Source organism: Heterodontus francisci, chromosome 9 (genome assembly GCF_036365525.1).
Source record: "Heterodontus francisci isolate sHetFra1 chromosome 9, sHetFra1.hap1, whole genome shotgun sequence".
Lineage (NCBI taxonomy): Eukaryota > Metazoa > Chordata > Chondrichthyes > Heterodontiformes > Heterodontidae > Heterodontus > Heterodontus francisci.
This window is the reverse complement of record NC_090379.1, coordinates 1522744-1533051: the sequence shown is the minus strand read 5'-3', so window position 1 is coordinate 1533051 and position 10308 is coordinate 1522744. Positions and strand designations below refer to the sequence as shown.

The 10308-nt window shown below is 47.3% G+C and overlaps 1 protein-coding gene across 4 annotated transcripts in view; it reads left to right on the top strand.

Moving 5' to 3' along the window:
* Positions 1-298: 298 nt before the first annotated feature.
* The window catches only part of mlh3 (mutL homolog 3 (E. coli)), a 95854-nt gene continuing 85844 nt past the window's right edge, over positions 299-10308 (top strand). For 2 of the 4 annotated variants that reach the window (XM_068038423.1, XM_068038421.1), the window contains exons 1-3: positions 300-3647; positions 9428-9517; positions 10145-10224. In XM_068038423.1, coding sequence (XP_067894524.1) covers positions 362-3647; positions 9428-9517; positions 10145-10224 — 3456 coding nt within the window. In that variant the 5' untranslated portion in view covers positions 300-361. Of the gene's footprint in view, positions 3648-9427; positions 9518-10144; positions 10225-10308 lie in introns of all 4 variants that reach the window. The other 2 variants (XM_068038424.1, XM_068038422.1) reach the window with 2 other exon arrangements.

Genomic DNA, 10308 nt, shown 5'->3' with positions numbered 1-10308 from the left:
TTCTGCTCCGGGTGTTTATTATTGATCTGTCCCTCTTCCGGGTGTTTATTATTCTGCTCCGGGTGTTTATTATTGAGCTGCCCTCTTCCGGGTGTTTATTATTCTGCTCCGGGTGTTTATTATTGAGCTGTCCCTCTTCCGGGTGTTTATTATTCTGCTCCGGGTGTTTATTATTGAGTTCTCTCTGCTGGTTCACCGTCTGTGGGTGGTGACTTGTTGCCGCATGCGCAGAATACCCGAACGCTCGAACTACATTTCCCAGGATGCCGACGGCGGACAGCTTGTGAGGCGCAAGCGCTGGTATCGGTCTCTATAGTAACGGGGCCTGTCTGGCAGGCGGCAGCAGAGGGACTCTGGCAGCATGGGGGAGGCAGCGGCCGGAGCGAGGGGGTTGCCGCTTGCGCACAGTGTGCGGCCGTTACCGGAGGTTACTCAGACCCGGCTGCGCTCCGGGGTGGCGGTACCCTCGCTGGCCCACTGCCTGGAGGAGCTATTACTCAACAGCCTGGCCGCAGGCTGCGGCTGTGTTGCAGCTCGCGTGGACGCGCAGGCCGGGCGCGTGCAGGTGGCGGATAACGGAGCGGGGCTGGAGCGCGCGGCCCTGGAGCTGGCGGGCACGCGCTACCATAGCAGTGGGGGCCACGGGGATGGGCCTGGGCCTGGGCCTGGGAGTCGTGGTGAGGCCCTGGCCAGCATTGCACACCTGTCCGGCCTGCTGGAGATAGTGAGCAGGCCGCAGCGGGGCTCCAGCCAGACTTGGGTGAAAATATTCCGCAATGGGCAGGCTCGGCCAGTGTATGAGGCCGAGACAGGGAGGCCTAGCCCTGGCACCACTGTCACCGTTTGCAACCTCTTCTACCAGCTGCCGGTGAGGTGCCGCCGCCTGGGCCGGCCTCTGGAGTGGGAGCAGATACGACGCCGGGTCCAGGCCCTGAGCTTCCTGCACCCAGGCGTCTCATTCACCGTGCGGGACGAGGCCTCAGCCACGGCCGGAGGCTCACTGGTGGTGAGGCTGCCCAAAGCCAGCAGTCTGCAGGCTCGCTTTGCCCAGATTCATGGCCCACAGAAGGCGATGGCGCTGGGCCGCGTCCATTATTCAAGCGGTGGCTTCCAGCTGAGTGGCTTCATCAGCCGCCGAGGCCACCACAGCAAAGCCCAACGACTTGTGTTTGTCAGTGGGCGGCTGGTGCTGAAAACTCGCATCCACAAGGAGCTGGACTCGCTGCTCAGACGGTATAGCATGATCTGTAAGCCTGAACCTGGCACCGGGTCTCGGGGAGGTGCCGACCTTCAGCCTGTCTATATCATCAACATTGACTGCGACCATGTCCAGTATGATGCCTGCTGGGAGACAAACCGCACCTTACTGGAGTTCACCGCCTGGGACCTGCTACTGTGTTGCCTGGAGGAGGGAGTTCGGGCCTTCTTGCTGCGGGAACAGTTGCTGGTTGAGCCAACAGAGGAGCAGGGATCTGTCCGGCTGGCTGTTGATAGCTCAGGAATCAGGCACTCACATGAAAGGGTAGCAGTACAGTCCAAGTTAGTGCACCGCCAGGCAGTAGGTGTAGAGACTCCCGGACAGGAGGCACACTCTGAGTCCTGTGATGCGCTCTCTCAGGAGAAGGTTCGAGCTGACAGTGAAGATCCAGCAGAGCCTCCTTTGTATCCTGGACAGTGTCGCCTATCCTGTGTAGAAGCCCCAAAGCACAGTCTTCATTTTGCTGGTCTGCAACCAGGTAGCAAATCCCAGCAGGAAGAGGAGGGAAACACCTCCCTCAGGGACCTGAGTACATCTGCCGGCCCTGAGACACAAACAGCAGATTCGGCACAGCCTGGCATAGCTATTTGCCAGCTCGTAGCTGCCTATGAGAGTGAGACCTTGTCAGTCACTGAGAGTTCATCACAAGAGGGGGAGCAGGTAGGGGCAGAGGAGTCACTGGGGAAGCAGGCAGGAGCAGAGGGTTCACAGGGGGTACAGGTGAGGGAACTGCGAGGAGAGCAGGTGTCGGAGAGGAAGCTGAGTGGGGAGGAGGGAGGTAAGCTACAAGGAGAGGAGGTACAAGAGCTGGGTGGAGAGCAGGGGGGTATGGTGAAGCCACAGAGGGATGAAGAGCTGTGGGGACATCAGGCGGTAGAACTGGGTAACATGGGTCTCATAACCCATGTGGTCCATAGGAAAACAATAAATGCAGGCGTTGAAAGTGGAAACTCTTCAGACTGGCGCCACATTTGTCGTCCTGGCCCAGTGAGTGCCTGGGAGATTATTAATGAAAGAACGAGAAAGGGAGATGGACAGCTCATGCCTGGTGACAGAGCACTCTCGAATGTAGCTCGGGAATGTCGAAGAGCTATTCCCCAAGGGTCTGTGACTGACTGTCAGAGAATTCAGGGTACTTCTCAGTATCATCATCATTCTGAGAGTTCTGCTGAATCAGTGACAATATCGAGGAAGATTAATTTACCAAAAGATCTCTCCAATTCTGAGTACAGGTATCCTGCCAAATGTGAACCTGTCTGTTGTCAGGCTCGATTCCATAGGAAACTGAGCATGTCTCTAATAACTGGATCGCTGGACATTTTTAGGAGAAACTATGGGAAGATAAGTGATCAGGATGGAAGAAGCTCTTCTCAAGGCAGTGTGGCTATTCAGCACAGTGCTGGTGAATCAGCCATGAGGCCATCAGATAATGTGCCAGTTACTAAGGGAGTAGAGAATCTGTACCGGAGTCCAAATGTAAAATATGCTGATTCTGCAACTAGTTACCAAAATGAGAGTTCATGGCATAACCACTGTGATTGTGGTGGTCTTTTAAGGCGTTTGTGTTCTGATAGAACTTTCCCAGCAGCTGGTCATGTGTCCAGTCTGATTGCACTGCCTGGTTATTCACAAGCCAAGAAAATGTTTTCAGTTGCCAAGGAACCCCCTAGAACCCTGGCTGCAAAGTTGTCCAGGTTAAAGGACCTTAAAAAAGTACAGCCTACTGAAGAGAAGAATGGGGGGTCCAAAGTGGGGAGTTCCACAGAACAATGCCAACATTGCCAGAGTTATGAGGGCCTCCTGCAGCCTGAACAGGAGTGTGCATCTCCAGAGCTGGTGTGCTCAGCAGCTCAGGTGATCTCTGAGAACTCTACACTTCGAGAAAGGATGGTGGGTGAGGAATGGCAGGTAAACAGCAGTGGTGCAACAACTGAAAGTGTCCAATGTACGATTAATAGTGCATCTTGTTCAGATAACTTGTGTTGCACTGCAACCGATGAAAGGACTGGAAATGGAACTGTTACTCAGTTTGATCTGCATGTTGGGGACCAATCTCAAAGTGACAAAGCAAGTGATGCAAACTTGAACCCATCTATGGAAGATTCTGTGGCCACGTGGCAAGTGTCAGACCCTGTTCATGTTCTCACTAAACCAGTACTGGATGGACAGTTACCAGGAGGCTGTGTCGAGACCTGTAAAGGTCAGAGTGACTCCTTGAAAGCTTTTGCTTCAGACTGGCTGCAGTACTTTGATGGATCCCTCGGGAAGATGGTGTATGTAAACAGCGTGACTGGACTGAGTAGCTATGAAGTTCCACCAGATGCCCAGACGCAGACCGCCTGTATAAAGGACTTCACAACAATGGCAGTTAATGTCCTCACTAAGACTGGTGAGTTTTTAAAGAAATGTAGAAGCATCACTTTCCATTTCTTGAAAAACTAGCCCTTCCTCCTTCACCCTCCGCTCCCCTCCCCCCGCATCCCCCACAACAACTCAACCGGCTTTGTTAATTGTGGGATCTCTACCCCGGTTCTGCCAAATTGAAGGATTATAAAGGTCTCTCAGTTAGGCCATACAGCCGCTTGAGTTGCTTCGCCATTCAGTAAGATCATGGCTGACCTTCGACCTCAACTCCACTTTCCTGCCTGATCCCCATATTCCTCGATTGCCATAGAGTCACTTTGTATCAGTCTTCATGGAGGAGGATACAGAAAATCTCCCAGAAATACTAGAACCAAGGGAATTGTAAAAATTAGGAACTGAAAGAAATTAGTATTAATAAACAGGTAGTACTGGAAAAATTAATTGAATTGAAGGTTGATAAATTACCTGGACTGGATGAGCTATATCCCAGAGTATTGAAGGAGGTGGCTATAGAAATAGTAGATGCATTGGTGCTTATCTTCCTCAATTCTATAGATCCTGGAAAGATTCCTGCATATTGTAAAGTAGCAAATGTAGCTCCACTCTTTAAGAAAGGAGGGAGAGAGAAAATAGGGAACTACTGACCTGTTAATTTAATATCAGTAGTAGGGAAAATGTTAGAATCTATTATAAAGAATGTTCTAACTAGACACTTAGAAAATAATATGATTGTGCAGAATCAACATGGATTTATGAAAGGGAAATCATGTTTGACAAATCTGTTGGGTTTTATTTGAGGATATTACATGTAGCATAGATAAAGGAGAACCAGTGGATGTGGTGTATTTGGATTTTCAGAAGGTTTTTGATAAAGTCCCACACAGGAGGTTAGTAAACAAAATTAGAGCACATGGGATTGGGGGTAATATACTGGTATGGATTGAGAATTGGTTAACAGACAGAAAACAAAGAGTAGAAATAAATGTGTCATTCTCAGGATGGCAGGCTGTACTAGTGGGGTACCGCAAGGATCAGTGCCGAGGCCACAGCTGTTCACAATCTATATAAATGATTTGGATGTGGTGACCAAATGTAATATTTCCAAATTCGCTGATGGCACAAAACTAGGTGGTAATGTAAGTTGCGAGGAGGATGCAAGGAGGCTTCAACGGGACAGGCTAAGTGAATGGGCAAGAACATGGCAGATGAAATATAATGTGAATAAGCGTGAAGTGATCCCCTTTGGTAGAAAAAAAACCTGAAAGACAGAGTATTTCTTGGGAAGTGTTGATATCCAAAGGGACCTCTGTGTCCTTGTTCATGAGTCACAAAAAGCTAGCATGCAGGTGCAGCAAGCAATTAGGAAGGCAAATGGTATGTTGGCCTTTATTGGAAGGGGATTTGAGTACAGTAGGAAAGATGTCCTGCTGCAATTGTGTAGAGCCTTGGTGAGATCTCACCTGGAGTTTTGTGTACAGTTTTCGTCTTCTCATCTAAAGAAAGATATACTTGCCACAGAGGGAGTGCAATGGAGGTTCACCAGACAATTCCTGGGATGGCAGGATTATTTTATGAGGAGAGATTGAGGAGACTGGGCCTGTATACTCTAGAGTTTAGAAGAATGAGAGGTGATTGCATTCAAACTTACAAAATTCTTACAGGACCTGACAGGGTGACTAAATAGGATGTTTCCCCTGACTGGGAGTCTAGAACCAGGGGACATAGTCAGAATAAGGAGTAGGCCATTTAAGACTGAGTTGAGGAGGAATGTCTTCTTCGCAAAATGAATCACTTCACATTTCTCTGCATTGAACCTCATCTGCCACCTGTCTGCCCATTCCACCAACTTGTCTATGTCCTCTTGTAGTTCTACACTATCCTTCTCACAGTTCACAATGCTTCCAAGTTTCGTATCATCTGCAGACTTTGAAATTGTGCCCTGTAAACCAAGGTCTAGGTCATTAATATATATCAGGAAAAGCAAGGGTCCCAACACTGATCCCTGGGGAACTCCACTACAAACCTTCCTCTAGCCCGAAAAACATCCATTAACCACTACTCTGTTTCCTGTCACTCAGCCAATTCCATATCCATGTTGCTACCATCCCTTGTATTCTCTGAGCTACAAGTTTGCTCACAAGTCTGTTGTGTGGCACTGTGTCGAATTCCTTTTGAAAGTCCATGTACACATCGACAGCATTGCCCTCATCAACCCTCTCTGTTACCTCCTCAAAAAACTCCAGCAAGTTAGTTAGACATGATCTTCCCTTAAGAAATCCATGCTGGCTTTCCTTAATTAACTGGCATTTGTCCATGTGACTACTGATTTTGTCCCAAATTATTTTTTCTAGAAGTTTTCCCACCACCAAAGTTAAACTGACTGGCCTGTTGTTGCTGGGCTTATCTTTACACCCGTTTTTGAACAAAAGTGTAACGTTTGCAATTCTCCAGTCCTCTGGCACCACCCCTGAGTCTAAGGAAGACTGGAAAATTCTTGCCAGTGCCTCTGCGATTTCCACCCTCACTTCCCTCAATATCCTTGGATGCATCTTATCCAACCCTGGTGTTTTATCCACTTTAAGTACAGTCTATCTAATACTTCCTCTTTATCAGTTTTAACCCCCTCTAGTGTCTGACTTACCTCCTCTTTCACCATTGCCTGGGTTGCATCTTCTTCCTTTGTAAAGACAGATGCAAAGTATTAATTTAATACCTCAGCTGTGTCCTCTGCCTCCATGTGTAAATCCCCTTTCTGGTCCCTCATCGACCTCACTCGTGGGGAAGTGGTGATGAGGTAGATGATCAGCCATGATCTAATTGAATGGCAGAGCAGGCTCAATAGGCTGAATGGCCTACTCCTATGTTCCTATTAAATGTGGATTTTTTTTATCATTATGGAGAAATTTGACAATTCACTTTTCAAATTGGCTTCTCAAAGTAAATAAGGATATTTCGCAGTAATTCTGAAGATTTTATCTTTGGCCTCCTTATCTCGAGAGACAATGGATACGCGCCTGGAGGTGGTCAGTGGTTTGTGAAGCAGCACCTGGAGTGGCTATAAAGGCCAATTCTAGAGTGACAGGCTCTTCCATAGGTGTTGCAGAGAAATTTGTTTGTCGGGGCTGTTACACAGTTGGCTCTCCCCTTGCGCCTCTGTCTTTTTTCCTGCCAACTACGAAGTCTCTTCTACTCGCCACACTTTAGCCCCATCTTTATGGCTGCCCGCCAGCTCTGGCGAACGCTGGCAACTGACTCCCACGTTTTGTGATCAGTGTCACAGGATTTCATGTCGTGTTTGCAGACGTCTTTAAAGCGGAGACATGGACGGCCGTTGTACGCTGTTAAAATCCTAGTTATGCCCCATTCAACAAGGTGTAACTTTTTAAAGAATTTTTACAGCGGGACTAACAGTGTAGAAGTGTATGTTTTTGCCAAATTATGTTTGCAATGGAGTCTTTCAGAACCTCTACAGTGCACCCTATTGAGGAGTGTGGAGTCACTGACAGAAACTTCTGGATTTCTGCATTATTCTGCATATGTGCAGACTTCCAAAGTTGCTGTCTGTTTCAGTGGAGTATTGATGACAAACGCTGACAGTTTCATTGTTATTACCACAGCAAAATCTGAGCCAGTGCTTCAGGAGATTAATTTCAAATTTACGCCCTTTCAGCACAGGTCATGACCCTGTACTTGTCTTCACGTCTTTGTGTTTGTTGATTAACTACTCCCTCATCTATGTCTTTCATAGCTTTGTTTACAACAAGCCAGTCACGATCTCCCACCTGTTCCACTTTTTTGATGCAGCCCCCTCTCCACTTGTTCAAGACTGAGGGCTGTAAATCTAAGATTTGTGGTATGTAAGTGTCTTGATTATCAGTGACCAGCTCTGGTAAAATCCAAACAAGGAAGACTCTGTCTTTTTCTCCTCAGCCACAACCACCTACTATTTCAGGATAATCCTGGAAGTTCAGATATCCCAGACTCCTTCTCACAATGGATCAGTTGTTTTCTTCATTCCCTTGCTAAACCCTTCTACACTCACTTCAAACAGAAAGTTCAAGGAGCTCATGGGTTTCTTCATATTGAAGTTAAGACCATCTATGCAGTTGCCTCCATCGCTTCCTTGCTACTGTCCATAATCTTTTCCCTGGCTCCTGTCTACTCTAATTCTGCATCTTCAGCTTTTTATACTTTATCTCCTTTCTTTGTGCTTCAAACTTATCCATGAGATACCACAAGTACTGTATCACCATTCAACTAATAGATTAATGGGCACCTCACTTTGTCTCAGAACTTAAAAACCGTCATTATAACCACCCTTGAAGAAAAACGCTCAACCCATCTCTCTTTAATTCTCACCTCATCTGCAAGCTCCCTTTCCTCACTAATGTCCTTGATCATATTGACTCCTAATTTAACCAGTCTGTCCCTAGTTAAACCGATCCAATCTGCATCCATTCATCTAAAGTGTTGAAACAGCCCTTGCCAAAGTTTGGAATGACAGCTTCTGTAACAGTGACCCGCCCCCAGCACCCCAAGTCTTTCATGTCTTATCTGACATTTCGCATGATGGATCACACTATCCTCCTCAAACACAGATACTCCATTGTCCAGCTCTGTGAGACAGCCTTGCATAGTTCCATTTCTACCTATCTAAACACAGCCAGTACATTGCTAGTAATCACTTCTCTTTGCTCCCCCACACTTTTACTTCTGAAATCTCCTAAGGATCCATCCACTTGTACCCCCTATACCAACTGACATCAGCCAACTCAGAGCGAAGGATGCTGTAAGTTTGGGGGCTTCCTGGTCTGTTTGTCTCATGCTCCTTGGTGCTTTAATTGGGATAGCCTTGGTGATCGACTTGAGTACACCCAATCATCACAGCTACAGAATCAAGGCAACTAACTTATTTATCATCTTGTTGATTCCCACACACAATTATATGGCCTCTCCTGTTTAAAGAAACCTTCTGTCTGATCCATGTGATTGACTTTTAACTGTCCACTGAAATAGTGTAGCAAGCCATTCAGTGTATCAAACCATTCCAGAGAAAATTCCATAATGAAGAGGCAGTTGGGGCCAGGAAACTAGAAATTGTCAAAATGAAAGAGGGCATCAGAAGATTCATGGATATAGGTGGGAAGAGGCTGAACCAGGGCAGAAAAGATAGAGTCAAGATAGGAAGAAATAAGTTCAGTGGGGCAGGAACAGGCTGAAATAATTTTAAAAATAAAAAAAAAATGTTTTTAAAAAAGGGCCGGCGCAGTGGTTAGCACCGCAGCCTCACAGCTCCAGCGACCCGGGTTCGATTCTGGGTACTGCCTGTGTGGAGTTTGCAAGTTCTCCCTGTGACCACGTGGGTTTCTGCCGGGTGCTCCGGTTTCCTCCCACATGCCAAAAGACTTGCAGGTTGATAGGTAAATTGGCCATTATAAATTGCCCCTAGTATAGGTAGGTGGTAGGGGAATATAGGGACAGGTGAGGATGTGGTAGGAATATGGGATTAGTGTAGGATTAGTCTAAAATGGGTGGTCAATGGTCGGCACAGACTCGGTGGGCCGAAGGGCCTGTTTCAGTGCTGTATCTCTAAATTTAAAAATCTAAAAGTACTGTGGGTGTACCCACGCCAGATGGACTGCAGCCGTTCAAGAAGGCAGCTCACCACCACCTTCTCAAGGGCAATTAGGGATGGGCGATAAATGTTGGCCTTGTCAGCGATGCTCACAGCCCAAGAACAAATTTTTAAAAATCAATTTCTAGCTGTACACATGGTGTGTAAACTGCTCTTTGCTTTCTCTGCAGGCTTCCAGTACCTGTGCTACCCATTCCAAAGCTGTAGCCTGATCCCTTTCCTGCCTCGGCCACGTGAAGTGAGACAGAAAGGCAGAGCCGGTGAGGGGATTCGTGGTAGAGGTGAAAGTGGTTTGGCAAGGCTCTATGTTGGGCAGTTAGGGATGGCATCAGTACATAACAGCTTCAACTCGCTCTGACCCAGACCTTCAAACTGTGGGATTCTTCAACCTCCCTTCCTCCTACAAGATCTAGGAATTTAAAACCTAAGCCTAATCCCTAATATAATATATTACCTAATCACTGCCCAGTCAGGTGGAGTTCTGCACCCTGAGTCTGGATGTGCATTGCTATGCTATGTGTGGCACTGTGTGAGAGGACCAACTCAGGCTGAAACTGTACATCTAGCATCAGCCTGTGAATAGTCAGGGAAAGAATGGAATTGGAGCTGAGGAAGTGGAGTATTGTGCAAGAACTGCAAAAGCTGTATTCCTCTGACGAGAATCTCCTGCGACTCCCAGTCTTCTAGTTTCTCAACCCCTGAGTCCCCTGCTCCATGAACCCATCCTTCCTCTGAGTCACTGTCCATCTCACACTCGTCCAACAAAAATTCAGGGCTTTTCTCCAACTTACCCCATTGTAAAACCGGGATAATGCACTAAGAGCAGTGTTCCTCCCACATTTTGAAACTGCTAATTGTGATTGTGCGGGTTTGTTCTGTTTGAACAGGTGCCCAGTTTGGATCAAGTGATTCACTGCATCCATTGTTTCTGGAGTGGATGAATCCGGTCTTTATCCGCCCACCAGAGGTAGGTTGGCCACCTGTGGCTGTTTCTAACATTATATGAACTCACGCCATGTCCTGTTTACCCATAACCCCTGTGTTCACTGCC